Below are 23,936 nucleotides of genomic sequence, written 5' to 3'. Positions count from 1 at the left end.
GTTTCTACCCGTCAAGTGTGGCGGGTTGTAAGCAATCAAACTAATGGAACATTACGAACCTATTGAAAACGGGTAATACGGTGTTACCCATCTGTGTGTGTGATGGAGTGAATCATGACATGTCTGTAACACATGCGGCATTAAAGGTTGTGCTGGAAGTCATCGTGTTCTTGGTGAAGTTGTGCGGTGTGTGTGTGTGTGTGTGTGTGTGTGTGTGTGTGTGTGTGTGTGTGTGTGTGTGTGTGTGTGTGTGTGTGTGTGTGAAAGAGGAAGACATACGGCAGCATTTTGACGGACGATTCGCTGGAATCACACACACACACACACACACACACACACACACACACACAAAGAGCTCATTGAACACACCAATGACTAAAATGCACACACATGATTTAACACACATATGGTAAAATCTGCATTAGAGTTTACTGCCGAATAAGATTTAAGAGCGATAAAGGCTTGACACTGCACTAACACACACTCACACTCACACACACACACACACACACACACACAAGGTTATTATATGATCTTTCATAATGGCTCTCTGTTCAGCCCCTAATCCTGGACATAGACCCTTTACCCTATCAAAAACACAGATGAGGATATTCATTCCACAGACTGACGTTGTAGATCAATGTTAAAGATATTACCTTGTAAGTCGTATATCACTGAATCCCACACATGCATGCGCACAGTGAGCGCATATAGTAAAGGGTGCTCTGTTGACCGTCTCCGTAGACTGATATATGTGTCACTGTACAGCAATTTACCAACGAGGTCTCAGCCTTATCAAATAGAAGTCACAATTTGGCTGATTGCTGATATCTCAGCTCCTGGAGAGAGAGAAGGTTTATGGGCCCTCTACCCTTCTCAAGGACTACCAGACACTGCTCACACACACACAGACACACACACACAGAAGAGGAGCCACCGATGACAACTAACACATATGATTACTATATAATGAAAAATGTCGGGCTACATAAAGAAAATGACAATGAAATGATTGAGTCACACGTAGGCGTACGGTGGACAGGAAGGAGATTTGATGGCTCCTTTGCCCTTTCTGAAGGACTCCGAGAAGCAAGTTCACACATTCATACGTGACGGTGTCCGTCCAACCAGTGGAGGGCATGACAACAGTACACACACACACACACACACACACACACACACACACACACAAAGAGAAACAAGTTAGTTGCTCTCAATAAGACATGTAAATAATAATTCACAGACCCAGTGCCCCCGAGGCCACACAACAAGAAACACACTAGTTGAACATATACCTTTCTATATATACTTGTGCACATACACACACACCCACACACACACACACACACACACACACACACACACACGCCTACACACTGAGACACCCAGTAAAAGAAACCAGTGCAATGTGTGAAAGCAATAAGCAGCACTGCTTTCTTTAGTGGAGGGTCAATATTATTCTCGCCAGAAGGCCACTTTGTATGGAGGGCTGAGGGGGCAAAGGTGGCTGGAATTCTGCTTGTATTACATGACTATACAGTGTGTGTGTGTGTGTGTGTGTGTGTGTGTGTGTGTGTGTGTGTGTGTGTGTGTGTGTGTGTGTGTGTGCGTGCGTGTGCGTGTGCGTGTGTGTTAGAAAGACATGAGTGTGTATGTTTGTCCTTCCTGTTCATTCACTTAACCTTTGCAAGGTGACGTCACACTTTAAAAGAAAAATATGTCTGAACCCAGCTGCCCTGTGAGATCTATTGATAAACAAGATTAGGACAAGCTGGGAAAACAGCAGGAAGAATAGAGGAAAAACAATGTCTTCTTATTCCATATCCATATATCTTAAAGGTTTAATCGACTAAATGTAAGGACAAAGATGGCTTACCCGTTTTAAAGAAAAGTAGGACGCCTAAACGACAGTTCTCTTTTCTCACCCTGGCTGAATTTTACAACTGGATTTAGTTCCCGGCCGGTGGTCAGATAAGCGCCATTACCAGACATATTGGAACTCGCAAGTGATTGACATGTTTTTTCATTGGTTAAAGCAATCTAACCTGCGATCTATAACCATAGCAAAGTGAAGGTGCAGGCCAAGCAAAACATCAACAGAAGGAAAAAAAACCTTGTTGAATAGAAAAGCTTTTCATTAGATGGACCGAGTCCGAGGTCAATCCCAGTCCACCCCGGGAGCTACAGATAACAGAGTAGCCACGAAGAGGAGAAGGAGTCAGGTGATGAAGAACTCTCACTGGTGCATGAAGACGTGCATAAAGAAGGGCACAAAGTGCACACTACAGATGGACGGTGGAACCTTAATGCCAAACTACTAGTTGGTTTATCAACACAAAACAGGCAAAAAGTTTCACCTAAACTGTAGATTAATTCTGCTGGAGCTCGCTAAAATTGATCGAAATTGATCTCTGCCACCACTGCTATGATGTGTGATTGAAAACAACACACAGTTGACAAACCCCCCCCCCCCACACACACACACACACACACACACTAACCCACTCACTCACTCACGCACTCGGCCGATGATCCTCCTGCGGGGATGAATAATACTTCACGTTTGTATGATTATTAGGATCAACACATTGGTTGGAGGTGAACAATGAGGTTTGGTGGATGCCTGTCTGCTTGGTTTAAGCGTCAGGCTTTCGTTGAATTGCCGGGGATTTGAATGTCGGGATTAAATGCAGACTGTGTCAGGGGCCACCCACACAAATCGCTGCTCCTCAATACGTCTGCATGTTTTTCTAATCCCTTTCAAGTCTCATTGTTCTGATCTGGGTCGTGGTTCAATTAACGTCGACGTGTTAACCAGCAACACACACACACACACACACACACACACACAGAATGATATAAGAACCTTATCATCAACTACCTTAACGCACATAACTTACACAGCAAGCTGTACTTAGGAATCCAATCAAATACTGTCTGGTGTCTATTGTCTTCATTATCTTGTCACACCAGAATAAGCAGCTATAAATAATCACATTAAAAGAGCATCATCTTTACTAATCAATGCTTTAAACACAGATTTGTGTGTGTGTGTGTGTGTGTGTGTGTGTGTGTGTGTGCGCTGTTCTTCATACAAAGAGGTTTCTGTCTGCACACACATATATATATCTATATATATATAGATATATATAGATATATATAGATATATATATATATATATATATATATATATATATATATATATATATATATATATATATATAGATATATATATATACTCCAGAGACTTAATGTACATGCCATTCATGATGAAAACTGTAGAAGAGAATTATGGGGCATTACACATAATAACCCTTCCAGCAGAGTCATAACTGCCTCATTCTGACTGGCTGCTGTTTTGCTCCTCGAAATGAAAATGGGAAAGAAAAAAAGATGGAGAGGGAAAAGAAGAGAGGGAAGGAAAGAGGGTAGAGAGGACTGACATGTCCACTAGATGAAGAGTTGAGGAGGAGGAGGAGGAGGAGGGGACAGCAAGAGAAAGAGACACTGAGAAGTGTTGAAAAGAGCAAAGAGAGCAAAAGATATCCAAACACAAGCCATGCCATATGTGAACAACGTCTCCACATCTACGTTAGGACTGTTCATGCAATACAAGCTCTCTGTACCTCTCACTCACTCTGCATTCGTGGCTCTTCTGGTACGTTCAACACAAAAAGTCCTTCCACCCACCTCCACCTGAGCTTTCTGTGTGTTTCAGTTTTCAAGCCTAATCCCCATCGCCTCAGCCATTCTTGCAAACCAGTATTCATTCAACCCATTCATTTGTCTCCACAAGCTATAACCGAGTTCATGCCGACACACTTAGTCACTATATATGCGAAATATAAAAAATGTTGTATGTCTTGGGCTCCGAATTCCTTATCCCTCCTCCAGACATGGAGATATGACGCGATACTAGCACACAAAATATGAAATGAATCTGTTTGTTACTTTCCAAATAAAGAAAAAACATTTATTTGGGGTTAAAATATGTGTTTTTCGACTGAACAGAGCTAATAGCCCCACAGTTAATTGCCTTATAAAAACTAAAATGATCTGCAGTGATGAATGTCTGCGATTACATTGCGGCTCCGCTGCGGATGCTAATACGAGTTCACACGATCCATCTGTAAGTGATGCAACACATACATTAGCATCTGTTGATGTGTGTGTAGGTGCACGTCAAAGCACATTATGCAGCAGCCCGGCGTTACCATCGCTCACTCACACAGTTGCTAAATGAACATTTTCGTAAGCCCTTAATTGATTCATTTGTATCCAGAACTATCGCGTCTGGCAAATATAGCATTAATACGCGCGCATGCTATAAGTTACAAAGGCAGCGCTTAGACCGAAGGACAGAAGTGAGTTAGAGAGTTTTTACAGAGCTGCATCTGTTAGCGGCAGCAGCTCGTGTTGTTTACCAGCGATCAGCAGAGTTTGCATGATCACGGTGATGGAAAACTGTAGAATTAAGAAAGCACAGAAGGGAGGGATGGGCCCGCTGATAACCAAAAACCTGCTCCGAATAATGTCCTCATTATCAGAGATTATGCTACTTTGCTAACGATTCTGGTATTTTAGTGACCTTTAATTATCTTAATTATTTCAAAGTAGGATTAGAGTTGATGGAGGAGGTTTTTAAGAATCAAATAAAAGAAAATAAACATTTTCAGAAATGTTCTCTGACCTTTGATTTTTATGTGGACTAAAGTAAGACATGCAACACAAGCAGAAGAGAAAAAGACAATTAAGCTGAAGTCAGCTTTATCTGAACGCAGGTAATGTTTCACTTCCTCAGACTCTGTGCTGCTATTTCTTCTTGACCTCCTATTCCTGAGAAAACACAAAGTATCTTCTCCTCTCTTACAAAGTATAAAGTTTATCTCCCTTGCACATTTCATGCCAACACAGCAGACGCACGTCTGTCTGTCTGTCTGTCTGTACCATGCTCCTCCTCCTGCTACTACCCTACTACCCCCCCGATGTGACGGCAAAATGTGCCAAGAAAACAGAGAGCAAATCAGACAGAAAGAAAGTTAAAAAAAAGAGGAAATGAGAGCATTATTTAAATATTAATGAAGCTGAGAGATGAACTGTTGGACTGATAGTCTTCTCCAGCAAATGGTTTTGGCTGACTGGAAGACCAACACATACACCCGTGGGTGCAAATACACACACACACACACACACACACACACACACACACACACACACACACACACACAACTTACTCCCCACTGAGTTGGCTTGAATCCACCAACTGTCCATCTTAACGTATCCAAGTCTAACTGTTTAGGTTGTTTCATCTCATCAGCAAGCCAGACGGTATAATCGCCAGACATCTTTCAAGTTCCATCAATTCAAAGTGCATTTTAACAGGATTAACAAGGCCGTTTACCAACGGTTTTCCAGAAAAGTGCACTATTGTGGCATTGTAGACCTTATTGAAGAAAAGTTCTGTGAGAAAGGTGGCCACAGGAGAACCTCGTGAACACCAGAGATCTCACGAACGCGTCTGTCTTCTGATCATGGCAGCTTTCTGTGCTAGTAAACTCATCTGAGACAAGGAAACAGATTAAGGATACAAGAAGGTTACCGATGCAGTTCAGTGTCTGTTATTAAAACTGAAAAGAAAATATGACCCTGTCTTGATTTCCTCTCCCAATACCTCAACTCTGGTTTTTACGATTGACATCTTAAACTAGAGAAAAAAGTTGGATCCTCCTTCCTAAATACTGAGATTGTGGGAAATAGAAAATAGAAAAATGCCTTTGAGTAAAATAAAGCACATTCACTCATGAATATAATCATTTTTGCTAGAAGCAGAACAAATAGAGGATAATAGTCTCTACAACTGAATGAGGATGCAATATAATCAAACCATTGGCCCTTTTCTGTGTGTGTGTGTGTGTGTGTGTGTGTGTGTGTGTGTGTGTGTGTGTGTGTGTGTGTGTGTGTGTGTGTGTGTGTGTGTGTGTGTGGCCATCAATAGAATAAATAATGATTGGCACAATTAGCCATGATTAAAGCTGTGCTCATGGAGAGCCGCCCTATTTCCAGGCTAGCTTGAGTTCAAATTGTCTTTCCAGAGAGTGTTTCTAAATAGGTCACACATGGTTATGTGATATTTCACTGGGATTGCATCTTAATCATGTGATCATATTGTGTAATGGTTTTACAAAAGTATTGTCCAAATGTGTAAGTGTTAAAGTGTTAAAAAGACAAAGTTCAACTGTGTGTGCAGAGCAGGTATACTAGGTATGAACACACAGATGCACATTCTGCACACTAATAAACCCATCGAACGCGTGTGTGTATGTGTGTGTGTGTATCGTCAAACATTAACGGAGAAAGGAACTGTAAATGAATGCATGCATGTGTGTGCATGCAGAAGCGAGCACATCCAGACAATGAATATAAGTTGCTGGAAAGAAAAACATGTAACAGATAATGCTGCCATGACAATATAATTAAATACCACCAAGAAACCTTTTAAGCGTCGAGCTCTTCAGACAAAGAATTTATTTCAATTGTTTCTGTGCACGCTGTGTGTGTGTGTGTGTGTGTGTGTGTGTGTGTGTGTGTGTGTGTGTGTGTGTGTGTGTGTGTGTGTGTGTGTGTGAGTGAGTATGCGTGCGTTTTATCAACAGTATGTGTTATTTATGTCCCAGAACAAACATTAATATCATACAAGACAACATTGTTTCCCTCCTCTCTCTCCTTAACTAACCTGTTAATCAACCCTACAAGATGGGAAAAATACATTCGGAGTAAACTTCCAGATAAATAGAATCCATACATCCTGCCTACTGTTCATCTTCTGTGGCACAAAGCTGTGAAAAACAACATGCAGGGGAGATATTAGGGTAACGGGGGTAAATAGTCTGCACAGGGGCGGTGTACCGGTTAATCCCGTTAATATCCTAAAAATACCGCGTCACACATTTCTACGCCCAGCACTAACACACACACACACACACACACACACACACACACACACACACACACACACACACACACACACACACACACAGTTTCCCAAGGAGTGGGGTTATGTTTAGGGTCTAGCTAGCTCTCCTTTAAAAAGGTGTATGTTTTTATGATTGTAATAAAGGGCTTTGTTGGCCTTCTACTGTCGCTCTGTCTGTAGGGTACATGCATTCTGTTTGCATTGTACTGTTATATTACTGATATACATTTCAGCATGTTTCTGCTTATCCAAGACATATAGATGTATAGAGACACCAAGTATATAGACATATACCGATATACACTTCCTCACAAGTGGTAGATAAATATCACCTCAGACATTCATAAATGTGAGCCCTCTCTCTCAAATGCATGACTTGGGTATATATATATATATATATATATATATATATATTTTAAACAGTATTTCTGACCTCTGTCTCCAGCAGACCTCAGAAGTCGTCTCTGTTTTCTTTGTGGTGATAGCCGGCAGTCTGAGTCTGGCGACAGTAAAACACTCATCTGGGATTAGGAGCCATTTATTCATCTCAGCTCAGTAATACTATGAGAGCCTCGCTTCAGAATCCAATGAATATTTCACACTTTCATTTCATATGCAATCTCTGGTGCTCGGTAGTGTGTATTGCTTGGGTATCATACTATATGTGTGTGTGTGTGTGTGTCTTGGTGTGTCTCACCATCTGTGTGTTCTGGTGTATTAGTGTGTGACACTTTATTTGATCCCAGTATTGAAATCTGTATTTTGTACTATGTGTGTGCTTTTAAATTTGGTTTCTGTGCTGCAAAGGTATTTATTTTTTTTCATCTTTGAGGAGCACACGCAAGCACATATTTACTGTATTTATAACTCCATCCTGGATACAGAAACCTGCTAAACCAGCTTTAACTCTAGACCTACTATTCAGACGATGCAGTGCTTATCCGGGATACACTTCTGCATTTTAACTGAAAGCTTCCTCGACACATTTTAGCAGTGGAGCTCCCCTCACTGGAGCCCGAGAGCACGCTGGTAAACTCCTCATTAGAAGCCTGTTAAAAGGTAGTGAACGCCACAGAAGGGGTCGAATCTGATAACTAGCAACCAGCTAGCAACAGGCTGAAATACTACTCAGCTGAAGAAAAAGTCAGGCCTGAGGGAACAGGGACGCTTCACTTAATGACATACGTACTGAAGTGCATTCGAATGGTAATGCCTTCACTTACATTTGCATCTAATTGTGATTCGCATTGGATTTGTGACTGGAAGAGGAAGATACTTCTCACAGACTGATCGGATAGAAATAGAAGGGACGCGACACCGATATCGGATGTCGGCCTCATACTGACTCAATAAGCCAATCTGGCGTCAGAAACCATTATTTTAATAAATAACAATTCAGTATATCTATATTTATGTATTTATTTACAAAGTTAGGAAAGGAAAGCAATGTTTAAGTCAAGCCTGTTGTGAAGCATACGGCTTATTAGATTTACCCCGTGTGCTCCTTTTAGCCTTTAGACGAAAATGTCAGTAAGTCCGAACTAGAGTAAGAATTCAGTGCAGACTTTTGCATAAAAACGACCATATGGTTCTCATTCAGACATGAGACCGAGGTGTGAAATTGCCATCACGTTAAGGTAAAATGTCTGAACGGGGCTATAGCCATGAATAGCTCTGGCTGGCACCGACTGTTTGGAACACTTCACCTCCCAGAAGCATCTGGCTTTGTTCGTATTTATAAAACACGGAGCCCTGCATGGAGGGAGTGAGTGCACACGCCACAGACGACATGTTCTCCGTCTCCATTGTGGAAGTAGTTTCGAGTGACAACTCGCCAGCAGCAGGACCGGTGTGCGCTGCTCTCTACAGAACCATGGCAACAGGCTCTCCACATAGTAATCCTGATCCTAGGGACCCCCGGGCTGCAGGCTTAGCGTGTCACGTAACCCCCCCCCCCCCACCCCCACGACCAACTCTGAGACATTAGAGCTCATTTCTATTTCTATACTGTAAAATAGTTCACATTATTCAGATTTCTACCTACAGCAATGCTGTGCTAACCTGGAAAAAAAACACCATTAATAACACTAGATTATGTTTTTCATATAGCTATACAAAATTGTCTTCGTCTCAACAGCTAAAAAACAAGATTTGAACCGTAACAATGAATATTTTGACGTGAAAAGCGGCAGAGAGGGAGAGAGAGATCACTTCAGTTCTTCCCAAAGGTTCTTACAGCCCCGAGAGAAATTGCCGACCAATGCAACTTTGTTCTTAATTAGCTCATAGAATCTCCAACAAATCCTGCAGTATTTATACACGCTTAGAGGCATACAGTACGAGCTGAGGACAGGCAAATACACTGTGCATTACATTTTCTAGCCAGTAGGTTTATTCAGGGGTTTTTTTTAAGCTGTGACCTAAATGAAAAATTCAGTCCACCACAGGACACGGGCTCATTAAATAGTGTTGATACTGTTTTAATGTGCAGCGCCACCGAGAGAAGATTCCAGATTAATTTAAGGTCCTGAATCATGGTTCAAAGAGCCCTTAATCTAAGCCATTTATCACCTTCTAATGCTGCCACAGTATATGTGAAGAAACCGAGGCTTTCCAAAGGGGAAAATGAAAAATGACACATTCCTCGGGGGGGGGAAATAAGAAAAACGGGATATATGGATTGAGTTTGCAAAGTCTCCAAAAGTGAATTGCTAATAACACTGCCGAACGCTGAAGGCGAGTTAAAACCTTTTCCCTTTGAATTTTGCTTGTGAGGCAATATTCTACCCAGGAGAGAGGCTTATAGGCCACCGCAGCTCAATACTCAGAGTGAACACACACATCCGGCACAGACACCTGCTCTAACGCTGCTATAAGCACACACACACACCTGTGTGAGCGCACAGTGGTATGTGACTTATTAAGTGGTATAAATCAAAAAGATTACATTATAAGAGAGGTATAGATGGCTGGTTTTGTAGCTCTTTTGGTGATGAGCTGTCCGGCACTTCTTTGTGGACTGGCTGGCTCAACATTGGGTTAGTCACTGAGCGTATACATGTTACGTGGCTGTTTGTGGTTCACTTAAAGGCAAATAAGACCACTGAATTCCTCGTTCACAATGTCTGTTTTTATATTAAAAGGAATAGAAATATGAAAAGCAGGAGCAAACACTAAACATGACGTTCTATTGAGAGGTTCTTACCTTGTCCTTGTCTTCTACCAGATCACTGAGGATGTCATCGGGGTCCAGAATCCCCCCGTCACAGTACTCAACGTGGTGCGTCCGGACCAGGAAGTCTCCTTCCTAAAAACACAGGACATCACAAAGTTAGATCAACGACTCGGTGAACAAACATGATACCTGCTGCCCACGCTCTCTACTTGACTCATAGTGTATCCATCAACACTAACGGTTGAAGTGTGAAAACATGTTGTCTATCAGGAATATAAGCTCATTATTTAGACTAGTGCAGTACTCAAACTTCTCCTCAGCAACTTCACTTAGTTTATTCACATTTAATATTCTATCTTGAACATTAAAATCCACATTAAACAGTTACTACTTTCTCAATATGACGTATTTTTTATGAAACACACTGAACGAGGGTATAACACAGGGAGTGATAATCAAAAACACTAAATGGAAAATGGCAAAAGTAGTTTTATTGTTTTACATTTTTATTTTGCTTTTATTTTTATTTTCAAACCACAATAATAGTCAATTAATATTTCAAAACTGGACCAGACTAATGCTCACAGCCAAAGGCTTGCCCTGCTGTCCTGGTCACCAGCTCCACATCTACACAGGCCTACCTCTCACTGTTCAACTCCACCTCCCAGTCGTGCCCTCGTCTTTGTTTCCTTCCTCCTTACATCCTCCACATCTTTCCCTAGGTGCCTTGTACAGATTACAGCCTGGCCCTTTCTCTCTCCCTCCTCTCTCTCCTCTCTCCCTCCTCTCTCTCCCTCCTCTCTCCTTCCCCTCCTCTCTCTCCCTCCTCTCTCTCTCCCTCCTCTCTCTTTCTCCCTCCTCTCCCCTCTCTATCTCCCTCCTCTCTCCTTCCTCTTTCTCTCCCTCCCCTCCCCTCTCTCTCTCCCTCATCTCTCTCCTCTCTCTCTCCCTATTCTCTCCCTCCTCTCTCTCTCTCTCCTCTTTCCCTCTTCTCTCCCTCTCTCTCTCTCTCCTCTCTCCCTCCTCTCTCCTCTCTCTCTCCCTCCTCTCTCTCTCCCTCCTCTCTCTCTCTCTCCTCTATCCCTCCTCTCTCCCTCCTCTCTCTCTCCCTCCTCTCTCTCTCTCTCTCCTCTATAACTCCTCTCCCTCCCTCTTCTCTCCCTCTTCTCTCTCTCCCTCCTCTCTCTCTCCCTCCTCTCTCTCTCTCTCTCCTCTATCCCTCCTCTCCCTCCCTCTCTCTCCCTCTTCTCTCCCTCCTCTCTCCCTCCTCTCTCTCTCTCCTCTCTCCCTCCTCTCTCCGCTGTGTTGGGTCTGTGATTAATGACATCGACGCTGCACCGGACAGCTGACTACATAGAGCCGGTTGTTGAACAACATATTGAGACAACACGCACACACACACACACACACACACACACACACACACACACACACACACACACACACACACACACACACACACACACACACACACACACACACACAAACAGCCTACAGAAAGGTATGACTCAACCCGTTACAGGGTGCTGCTCCATTAAATCCCTGTTTCAGGGTCAGGTGCTTGTCAATGCTTCTGAAAAGCTCCCATCAGGGAGAGAGAGAGACTCTGTGTCCATGGATGTCACCGCAGGTCTCCAACCAGTTCCTTCACTAAAATCAGCTCTGCATCAAAACACTGCTTAACAAATTACTTCATCGCACAAATCATTTTAGAGTGTTTCTTTATACAATTATAAATGAGATTTGGTTTTAAATGCATATCATCAAACCAGCAGAGGAAAATACAATTCATTTTCCAGAACCAGTATAAACTGTTGGTGTCTTAAAGGAGGTTTTAAAATGTAATTTAGCTGTGTAGGCAACTCCTTTCACTGCTGAATGCTTAATGATAAAATACTTTATCAAAAGTCAAGTGGTGTTATAGTTATTAATGGTTCTGCTTTGTAAATAAGTCAATCTCAGTTGTCCCCCAACGTTTCCTAATGAGTAACAAATACAGCGTTTAAAAAATATAACACTTTAAAATGCACCTAATGAGTGTAGTGAGGCGTGCAATAAATAGATAGTTAAATGTTATCGCCTTGATGACCCACCTCTATAGTAAAGCCACTGCTATTTAGCAGACTTACACTGTACCGTACTTCATTGATAAGTGCAGCGAAATATGGTGTACTGATATATACAGGACACATACAAACATGGCTGTTTGCTGTTTCCTTAAGATAAAGCAAGAAAAATGTAGCCGGGGTCCATAAAAACACTTTTTTTCTATTACGTCCCACAAAAAAAAGACATTTCAATGGCTTTGCAACCATCACTGTTACACAGGACTCCTTTTTACTGTTAAATTGTCTCTCCTCACTCCCTCCCTTCCTTCCTCCCTCCTCCCTCCCTGATAGAAGTCATTGTACGACTCTATTGTAACACTGACTTGGCTGACACCCAGGCCACATGTATGAGAGAGAGAGAGAGGTTTTCAACATTGTGTTTACATTGTTTTAATTTATCTTTCGCACCGTGTTTATCTTGCTTGAGCACTATGAACCAGGGTTTGGGGGCATATTAACTCTGTAACAAGGCGTGTGAATGTGGTGTTTTTTATGATTACTCAGGAATATTTCAGTCCAAAGTGTCATGTAAAATGATTTTGTATCTCTTCTGCCCTCAGCTTCGCACAAAGACTGTGTGTTTTTATTACCCCTCGGGCTTCAGGATGAGTCCCCAGAGAGTGAGATTTTGTCTTTGCTGGTTTAACGGTAAGCACTCGATCCATCATCGCCACACAAACCGTGAGTCGCCGCACGAGCAACGCAACGAGCAACGCCCGGACAGAAACACGGACTCTATCGCGTCTTACATTCTTACACAACAAGACTACAGAGAAGCAGTAAGAGGCTCACAGTCAAATATTACTTCCCAGCTAAAGTTCTATTGAGCCTCGGGACTCGGAAGCAAGAAAAACGTCTTTAGTGTCGACACTCCGGTCATGGAATCCACAACCTGAGGCGTCCTGTGGGCCTCTGCTGACCCGCAGTGCCGCTCACACAGCAGGCGATACGATGTGCTTTTCATTTGAGTCGATACTGTGCCTTAGAGGTGTCTGGTCCCAAAATAATTAGCAGTTCATCAAACTACAAAAAAACATTTTGACACATCGTAAACACGGAGCTTTTGGGGACCGTGGGGATCCGAGGCCTCGGGGCAGTTTGCCATCTTATAGCGTGGTCGGTAATCTAGTCCAGAGAAATGCGGCCTTTACAGTAAAACTTCTTCTTCTTCATTTCTTCTATTTTTGAGCTGCGTGCCCAAGCAATATTTTGCACCTGGTAAGAAATGAAATGATGTATAAATTGCAGAAGAAAAGAAGTAGTAAATGTGGTGATAGGAGGATTTTTTTTTTGGTTTCTTTGGTGACCTGCTGTTGTTTTTGGGTCAACAGCCCCCTTTGATCTCTTGTTACAGTAGGCACGCTGAGACGACAGGAGACGGAGCGGTAGAGAGATAAGTGCTGCGAGCGCACCGATCTAATCTGATATTCAGGGGGAGTGCATCCATAATGTGTTACAGCCCTGTGCCTCCAAGTCTGGCAGTTTAAAACGCTAGAGGGACGCTCAGATACCGCAGGACTGAAGATAAGAGTGGTAAACAGCCCCATCTAATCTCTGAATCAGGGGGATTAGCACTTAATACAGTGTTTTTCCTGATACTATTACAGATCATCTTGGGCAATTTTAGAAATTTATCTCTCATGACATGGTCTAGAAATTATTGTTAGGTTGTAGTAAAATCCCACCAGAGTTAAAACACTATGTGGATAATACAGTGTTGTCACATGTGTGCTTAATAAAGTGCTGCAGGGATGAAAAATGATTGTAAGTCAACCTGGAAGTGAGCATCACTGGCTCCTCTGACTGAAAGCCTTTTGATTTTTGATTATTGCAAAAAATAAGCTCCATTTCTGATACTTACACGTTTTTTTCAGCAAGATAATGAAGAGTAAATGCAATCGGCAAAAGTAAAAAGCTAATGTGAACTAAATGTAAATGAGCTAAACCACGGTCACATGACTTCACATGACTTCATGTCACCACCACTGAGTTAAAGGCGGCCTGTTGTTTGGTTTTTACAATTCATAAATGGGATACTAACTGACAGATTTCATGTCGTAGAACAAGCGTTTGAAAAGCTTGAGACCATATTTCAGGCATTCCAGGCTTTAGGCATCATTCCAGCAGCACTCTATGACGTGGGGAAAACGTGAAAGTGTCTCCTGGCCCATCTGGTGATCCCGCAGTCACAAAGCAGACAATCGCTGGTGGAAATGCCACGGACACCATTACTCACCAGGTTAACGTTCCACATTCGGGCTGTAGACAAGCTGATTCACTGACTGACGTAGTTAGAGGAGATAAAGTATATCTAGATGGATTAAAACTAACATTTCATTAGCACCATTACGACACGTCACAATACATATATGTGGTTGTGTTCACTTTTTTTAACACGGTCTGGTGAGCAGACATTTTTTGACAACTAATATAGGACGTGAAATAGTCAGAATAGAACAGAATAGAATAGAATAGAACAGAATAGAATAGAATAGAACAGAATAGAACAGAATAGAACAGAATAGAATAGAACAGAATATAATAGAACAGAATAGAACAGAATATAATAGAACAGAATAGAATAGAACAGAATAGAATGGAATAGAATAGAACAGAATAGAATAGAACAGAACAGAATAGAATAGATGTCTGGCTGGATCAACACATTATGCAGCACGCGTCTCCTCCCTCCTCTCAGAAATAATTGCCTGTGCTCTGGCAGCGGTCCAGGATGTTGTATGATTTTTATCAGCTTGTTTGGCCACGCCTCATCAGCATTCCTGCCCTGGCTAATGAAACTACAGCACACACACACACACACACACACATATAGCTGGGAACCCTTTCCTACACACCTATGTTATACGTGCGAGTGGAAGATAAGGTTTGAGTTTGTTTCTTTGTGGCCATATTTGAACCACACACACACACACACACACACACACACACACACACACACACACAACACTGTCAGCTACAACATTGTGTCAAATGTAGACACAATCTAACATGTATAAACATGTATTGCATCTATATCTTAGAGAGGTAACTCATGTCACATCTCACTAGAACATACATACGCCGATATGTTGATGTGATCCAGTTTGATATTTCACAGAATGCAGCCGATTAAACCTGGAACCACATAAACAAGCGTCCATGATCACACAGCTGCACACTAGACTGTTTGGCCAAAGGTAATTAAGAAGTCTGTCAACAAGCTGATAACTTCCTGACAACTCCCCTCGAAAAACAACCTCTGCTCCCCTCTCCTCCCTCCCTCCCTCCCTCCCTCCTCGTTCTCTGGCCACACTTCCTCTTTGCCGTGCGGGCGATCTCCCTTTTTACATTCATCGTCTTTGTTCTGATTTCTGAAAAAGGTTTATTCATTTCCTCTCTGCTACCTCTCCACGAGGGCCTTGTGTACTACCTTTTCATTTTTTTCTTCAATACAACTTTCGTTCTGCTTTTCCCTCATACCATAGTTTACGCTTTGTATCCATGTTCATCCATCAAGGCTAATAGCGCCATATTAACAGCTGTCAGCAAGCTGATTGTGCTTCTTGTTCTTATAAATGATAATTACAGATCATGGTTCGCTTAGTTCACAGATGTATTGAGGTAGGTGAATGAAAATGAACCAATATAATGACACACTTGCAGAGTGACAGGCTTGAGACTGACTCATCTGTGAGGACACTATCTCCACCTAGCAGCTCGACATGAGCCCCAAACCCCTCTGAGTGACGCACAGGAGCCAGATATCACACCTATATTTCATCCACTCACTTCAACTCGTTCTACTCTTTATTGCATCGTGCTCTGTCTTTGCCAGCTGCCTCACATGTTATAAACGCACAATGTTCACGAGGGTTAATATCAAGGCGTATGTTTTAAAAAGCAGCTAAAATGTCTTTTGATAAATGGAGAGCTAATGAATTACATAGCCTAAACTGGATTTGCTTAACCTCTGAATGCACTGTGTGCATTGTGTTACAAATGAAAGCATCAGTCAATACGTTTATGTTCAAAAGCAGGTTAACCAAACTCGAGGTTGTAAACATTATGTACTTGTAAGCTTGTTTTCATGCTGAATGACTTATTTCCAAAACACTTATGAACACTTCTCTGGTAAACACAAGATTTAAAAGCGCTGCTTTTGTGTGATTATTTTCAGAGAAACTCAGTTTTATAGATCGATTAGTCGTCAAAATTGTTATGAGTATCAGTCGACTAAGACTTTCTTTGGTCGAGGAAGTGAGAGTCCACAGAAAGAGGAGACTTTCCAATGTAGTAGTGTGAATAAAAGTCTGCTTTACCAAACTTCGATTGCCTTTCACGTTCAGGCAAACAAATTCTAATAATCAGGCTGCGATCAATGTGAACTTAAAAGAAAAGAAAAAACTCAATGCTGCTACTGCAACAGAAATTAAATCCTCTGAAACTTAACTTAAGACTAAACCTGAGGAATCCCCTCACTAAAACGTAGCTTTAATGCCTACTCTGAGTGTTAGCGCCTCTAAAGCGCCTCCGTGGGAACGCCTAACAAAGCAGCTGATAGCTGCCAGTGTCAGCTAGATACAGCGCAGGAACACACAAGATTAAAGAAAATACAAGCAGCATACTTTCTGAGTAGCATGAAGCAGATAGGGAGGAAGGGAGGGAGGAGGGGAGGAGGGAGGGAGGAGGGGAGGAGGGAGAGAGTCAGACAGGAAAGCAAGCTGTCTCTCTGACAATTTAAAAACATGATTTTCAGAGCACTGGGAGGGAGGATTAGGGACCGGACCGCTCTACAACACACACACACACACACACACACACACACACACACACACACACACACACACATATTCTGGTTTTCTAATCCTGGTACACATTAACAGACATAATTACACAGCTACAACAGATTAGTGTTGCAGGGAAACGACTGAGAGATGGGAAGAGAGAGAGAAAAATACACAGAAACAAATTCAAAGAGAGAAGGGGGGACGAAATGAAGCCATTAAGGAGAATAGGTATTCTCCATCCTAGAGAGGAGGAATGAGGAAGAGGAGAAATATGTTGAGGAGGAGCCAGAAAGGGGAGTTATGAAAAAGCTGAATATCTAAAATATGAAAGAGACAGAGGCCAAAACTATCAAAAAAGTGGGTTGATTGAGGGCGGTAGGAGAGGTGAAAACAGAAATTACAACGGGGAATGTAAACACGGTAAAAGGAGACGAGACGGCAAAGTGCTGACAAAGGCGTGGGAGAGAGCAGGAAGAGAGAGAGAAAACTGAGGAAGAAGAGACGAGGAAGAGGAAGATCGGTGTGCATGGACTCAACAAGGCATTTCATTCACACATACAGAAAGCACAGAAGGTAAACACTGTGAGAGCTAATCGATAGAGCCGGGAGGTGCATCATTACACACATCACTGCTGCAGGGAAACACACCTGGAGCACTAATGCTGCCTCTTTGTGAACATCAAGAACACCGACAGTGTTGCTGCTCGTGTTCCACCTTAAATGGGCCTAAACTGCTCTCCTACACGGCGAGTGGATCAACCTTTTGCTTCCAAGTCAAACTGAAAATAAAATGAATCAATTCATCGTGCAGTCATTCATTAAAAATCATAAATTGTTACTCCGGGGGAATGAATTCTCGTTTCAGACTAATAATGTCAGTACAGGTAATTTAATTGGTGTAGCCTAGTGTGGGCAGGCACTAAAAGGTGTTCATAATATCACTTAGATCCTATTAGCAGTCAATAAGTTTGGGGGTCAACATCGTTACTTTTTAAAGTCCCAGTGAAAGAGAAGTTAAAGCCACTTTCTTCTGTCTCCTGAAGTATATCCCAGTGAAAAAGGAATATAGGAGGGCTGTACAGTTCGTAGAGTTTAGCGCGATACGGAGCTACAGAGGACCGTTAGCTCAAAACACACACAGCTTCCTCACCTGTTGTTAGATTAGGAGGAGGAGGGAGAGATGAAATGTAAACTTTACCGATCTTCAACCAGCTGTGTCACTGCAGTACATGCAGTCATCAAACTGTATTTTAAACCAGTTTACAGAAGAGAAAAGAAAGGAATTTTATGGTGATTTTGATATTAAAAACACTCTGATGCTTATTTTTTTACATATATTTGGCATATAACAAATGGACAATTAACACAGGGACAAAGGATTAAAACTGGGAGATTGTATGTTTTTCATTTCTTTAAGAGTTGCTGTTATTTGAGCTGGACTAGGTGGACCTAAAGTGGCACACATTGCTTCAGCCTACCCAGCTGCCCATCCTGTTAGTTTAGACACTTAAAACACTTCAAATGTAGACTATTCATCTCTACTTCTAGGAGGAACAGAGTTATCTCATGAAGAACAACGGAAGGTGAAGGAGGAAGTGTTTCAAAGAGGAAGAGAGAGTTGAAATGAAAGGGAAGCGTGGGTTCCGGCTATGTGGAAGGTGAAGAGGCGATGTACTCGTGAGCAGGAAAGGATGATAAATGAGACGAAGGGAGGAAACACAAGAAGCACTGAGGAGGCAGGGCTGATATTCAGGGAGATGAAAGCAGATTAAGAAGCAGGAAAGTAGAGAGAGGGGTGCGAAAAAAAATAAGCCCATCTCTGTCTCTCTGTCCGTCCCACACACACACACACACACACACACACACACACACACACACACACACACACACACACACATACACACACACACAGCCTCGACATCTCCCCCTCAATCACAACTGAGGCCATCTATCTATGTGACTGGTGTGCTCTTTGAATAATGGAGCCAATATGAAGCGAGTCACTGAGAAGATTTGGTGGTTTGATGGGGGTCACGAGGCTCCTGCCCCCGAGAGCAGTGCAGGGAATCAACAGCAGTCATAAAGGAATCACAAGAGGGAGTCATTTGCATTCTACATTCACAACTTAAGTGGAAACGACTCATGCCCGCTCCTGTCTGGACCATCACAATTCATATCAGATATGCTTTTAATTTTTCATACAGCAATTATGGAGAACTGGACCTCCATGGCTTTGTCTAATTTCCCAAGACTTTGGAATGTGAAAATCACACGGCCCCCTTCATGATATAAAAATGACAGAGCATTCGATTATTCTTTTATGACTTCGGGGAAATCCTCAAATGCTATGAAAATGCTGTTTCATAAAAAGCTATCTTTTCTCTTCTCTCAGTCTTTCAGGGGTTCATAACAAAAAAAAATAAAACTATTCTGATGATGAATAATGTAGCTAACTGATGGCTCACGGGTCACATAGCCTCAAAAAAAAAAAGAGTTGTTTTTTTCATGCTTTTGTTCGTGTTCTTGGACTATTTTAGTATCTATGAAAATGAAACTTATTCTACAACTAAAGTGATCGCTACTCAGATGAATAAACTGCATTTACATGAAAGACACATTCACCATCACTGTCAGTCAGATGATGTACAAGGTGAGCACATGTTGTACCTACCACAGAGCCATTAGAGTTAAATCAGAGCACTTTTTTTCAACAGCAAGCATCAAACTCGGCAATAAATATCCACAACAAGCATTGCATAATGACGCATGTGCATTGAGTGAATACCACTTTTGCCTGGGTTTGGGTCAGCTTTCCTCAAATCTGACAGTTCTACGACACAACATGGCCTATTCTCTTGAATTGTGACTGCTAATAGGTGCATGTCAGACCCACGGAGCGGTACCTGTTCCAGGAGCTTTCTGTATCTCTGCGTGGCCTGCTGGATGAGGTCCCTCACGGTCCAGCCGTCCTTGCAGGGCACCACCACACCGGTCTGCCCAAATGTCACCGTCACCTTCATCGCGTAGCACTGTCCACCCTAATCCAAGGTGCAGGATGTGGGTCTGCAAACTGCAGCAAGTCTTGATAAAGAGTCAGGGATGGGATATCACTCAAACCAACTTCTTCAAAAAGTGACACAGCTTGTCAAGAGTGGTCCAGAGTCAAAGGAGCTCTTTATTAGAACTGTCAATCACTTTACAGCCAACAGCTCAAGGTGATAACGATGACAAGTACATCCGGGTCCGTTATTATTCTCTCATTATATGGTCAGGAGGGTGATGGTCTTTACCTTTCTAATCTCAAGTTGTAGCTTTCTGTTGGTCCATGTATTAACGTGGTCCGTTTCCAGAAAAGTTTTTAAAAAAAGATACTTTCAGTCTTTATATGATGGAGAGCAGCTGGTGAACGGGAAGTATGTGTCATGCCTTGTTTTGTTTAAAGAAGGCTAACTCTTGTCAACTTTATGTGACACTTGGCTAGCTGTCTTTCAGCTAGCTCCACTTGGCTAAAGAAAAAGGATTAGCTTGATACTGTAACCTGGTCAGCCAAGGATGAGAGCGTTCAGTTAGATATCCTCACGCCCTTCTCCACTACATCAAGTAATGTGTAACGACAAGATGAACGAACGAGTATCCAAACGTTCACATCAGAGTTAGCGAGCTCAGTCGTGCGCTAGCTAACGTTAGCCACCTTAGCTGAACTTTGGAGGGAGGGCTGCAGCATCACTTCAGAAGTTTTTCCTCTCGCAACTTTCCTTCTTCCGAGCGGTTAAGTGACGTCCACTTCATCACCGACAGCACACGGTTTGGCAACGGTACCGTTATTGTCACATTCGGAGGTAAGACGGAGGCTGAAGTTGAACAGTAAACAGACAAACACGGCGCGGTGTGTTGGAAAAAAAGTTTTTTGGGATTCCTTCAACGCCGTCCGCTCCTGGCGAGTTCCTGACCAGCTCCTGCGCCGCTTGTTGCTGTCACTTTCTTAAAGGGGAAGTACTCCAATTATCAGAGTTGAGCTTACGCACAATTCATGGAGCCACATGCTCAGTTACAGTTACTTCTCAAACAGCAACATGTGATGTGCGGGAGGGGGGGAACTCCACTAATCATAGAGGTCTGGTATTAATGCATTCATGCACCCGCCTTCTTCCTCTGTTTGAGTTTTCAAAAACAATGAACTAAAATATCTTTGTAACGCTGAGGAGAACTAATTCTCTTTTGGGTTGTCACTACCAGGGACCCCTCTCAAATTATATCTAATTTGATCCATTGTTAATAAAAAAAAATATGAATTAGTGGAGCTTTAAAGTATCAATCAATCAATCAATTTTAGCTCTCTCAAATGTCAAAAAGAAAAGTACCAATTTTCACACACAATAGACGTTTTTCACAAAAGATATTTTAGCGTGTCAAAGTAGGAAAATCACAGGTGTAAAACCAATAAATGATGACTGAATTATTTTTTAACTGCTTTGGCTTTAGAGTCCTGGCCCACTGGAACGGAACAGAGCCATCATTAATGTTATTATAACATATGTGTTTCTCTTTTGCTCCTCTCTTATAATATGTTTTGTCTCTTTCTCTTGCTTCATTGAATGTTTTTCCTTACATGTGTATTCCTTATAAAACCGAACCGGTCTGATTGATTTATTAAATTATATTGTTGTAAATATTATTAATAGTAATAGATGATGTTTTCCCTTTGTAAAACCTAGAGTTGGCATGTATTTAGTGACAGTCACAAAAATGTTTGGGGCATAATTAGATGTCTCAGCTATCATCTTAAGGGATCCACATTAATTCAGTCAAATTAGTGTCTTACGAACCTTGAAACCTGATCAAACCCCTTGAAGATCTTCTACCGGCTGACACCAGCTCAGCATTAAAATGTTGAAGCAAACAAAAAATACCGTATTTACAAAACATTTTGGCTTTTCACAGATTGATTCATCTTCAAAGAGGAAAACCCCTCCCCGTGAGGCGGAGCTTGGCTTTGTAATTAGCAGCTTGAATATATGCATGTGTATGTCTGCTAATTGATTTTGGCTAGGTTTAGTTTCTGGGTCACTGAATTCCATTGCTTCTAATGAACCCCAAGGGAGGACGAACACTGTGCATGCATGCATCTTTTCCCTCCTTCTTTCTTTGGTGAAAGTTTGAAAGTTTGAAGTACACTTGAGCAGTCATTTAGGATTTTGAAATGAGGCAAACCCCCTTTTTCGCTATTTTATAACTTGTCTGAATTCTATAAATACCATGAATACAATATTAATTAAAACATTAAAAGTATTCAGAGCCATACACAATAAAAATACACTGTAAATGTAATAATTAAAGATTAAAAGACTAGGAGCTGGTTTAACATCACTCAATTTACCCTGAAAACAAATTATTACACCTGCACTGCTAGGCCTTTTTTATAGAAGACATTTTGACATTCTCCTCATTGAATCACCACAGGTGAAAATAACATTAATGATGGCTGACTTCCATTTGATTGCTTCAGTTATACTTTTTTCTTTTTTTTTGTAAAGGCAAGTCTTTCACGTTAAAGAATGAAATGTTGTCTGTCCCCTTTTAGAAGGACATAGAGGAGTCGTTTGCTCTGACGTATCTGCAAGATGACATTATTACTCTGTACCTTCCAAAACCATCACAACTGATGTGACAACACAGTTCACTATAGTTAGCGCTTGGTCAGGTTAGCTTATTAACTTGGTTAGGTGTAAAGAACGATTGTGGTTTGGGTCAAAATTATGTGTAAAAACGTTTTAGTTCAATTGCTGAAATGACTGCAGCTTTTTGAGGAAATTCTCCAAGGACTACATTTGACAATAACAGTAATAATGCAAACAAGTGTGGCTGGTTGGAGGAAGAGGAAGATGAGTTTTTACCGTGCACATATACAGCATCACAATGGCTCATTATGAAGTGGGCTGCATCAGAAAGGAACCAATTGCCTGATACACATCTTTTTACTGTACACGCACACACACACACACACACACACACACACACACACACACACACACACACACACACACACACACACACACACACACATACACACACACACACACACACACACACACACACACATACACACACAACTGTTTCACATCAGAGGCATTCATTCTTGCTGATGGAGAGAATGCAGCTCATAACAACAGAATATGACTCCTGTTGTAACACAAGAAAAGAGCAAAAAACAACAGTGACATGTAATGACATATGTAATGCATGACATATATATATATACACACACACACATTGTATTTTTGAATTGTTTAGTATAGTATTTGTAAGGACATTCAAACAGCTTGATCTAGCGTAGCCAACCCAACACCCAATCTAAATCCAGCAGTTTGCCAATTCCCTCTCCTCACCCCACATGGTAAAAGCCTCAGCAGCACTCTGTGTGATGCCTCCTCCATTATGAACTGATATGAACCGCAGCGAACATGCTAGGAAGTGAATGCTCCCCTGCTGTTGGGCCAGATGCATCCAGACCCTGGCAAACAAATCAACACGTGTGCTAGAACATGTTCTGCTTTTTCAAAAAAGAAAAGGGAAAAAGGAAATTAAAGAGCGCAGCGGGAGCGAGGAGAGCATTACAAGATGCCTGTGTATCACATGCAGGATGGAAACACTCACATACAGGGAGCACGTACAGTTCATACTGTACGTGAAAGCACCTAATTCCATACTCTTTTGTCCATCATACAATCTCTCCATCTCCCTTAATAACACTGAATAATGGCATTATCCACATGCATCATCCATCATGCTTTTAAATCACCCCAAGCAGCTCTCAAACGGCATTCAGAAGTGAGAGGGAGAGTGAGACACATCTGGCATATGACAAGAGGCCACCACGCACACACTCACACACA

At 41.9% G+C, this 23,936-nt stretch overlaps 1 protein-coding gene across 1 annotated transcript in view; it reads right to left on the bottom strand.

The window, feature by feature from the left end:
• The window catches only part of LOC137866038 (partitioning defective 3 homolog B-like), a 181,638-nt gene extending 160,697 nt beyond the window's left edge, over positions 1-20,941 (bottom strand). The window contains exons 1-2 of the mRNA XM_068701680.1: positions 19,947-20,941; positions 10,179-10,280 (exon numbers count right to left, since the gene is read on the bottom strand). Coding sequence (XP_068557781.1) covers positions 10,179-10,280; positions 19,947-20,063 — 219 coding nt within the window. The 5' untranslated portion in view covers positions 20,064-20,941. The remainder of the gene's footprint in view (positions 1-10,178; positions 10,281-19,946) is intronic.
• Positions 20,942-23,936: the final 2,995 nt, after the last annotated feature.

This window comes from Cebidichthys violaceus, unplaced genomic scaffold, assembly GCF_023349555.1.
Source record: "Cebidichthys violaceus isolate CVI_PGR_0920_01 unplaced genomic scaffold, fCebVio1.0.p SCAF_11, whole genome shotgun sequence".
NCBI lineage: Eukaryota > Metazoa > Chordata > Actinopteri > Perciformes > Stichaeidae > Cebidichthys > Cebidichthys violaceus.
This window is presented reverse-complemented; position numbering and strand designations above follow the sequence as displayed.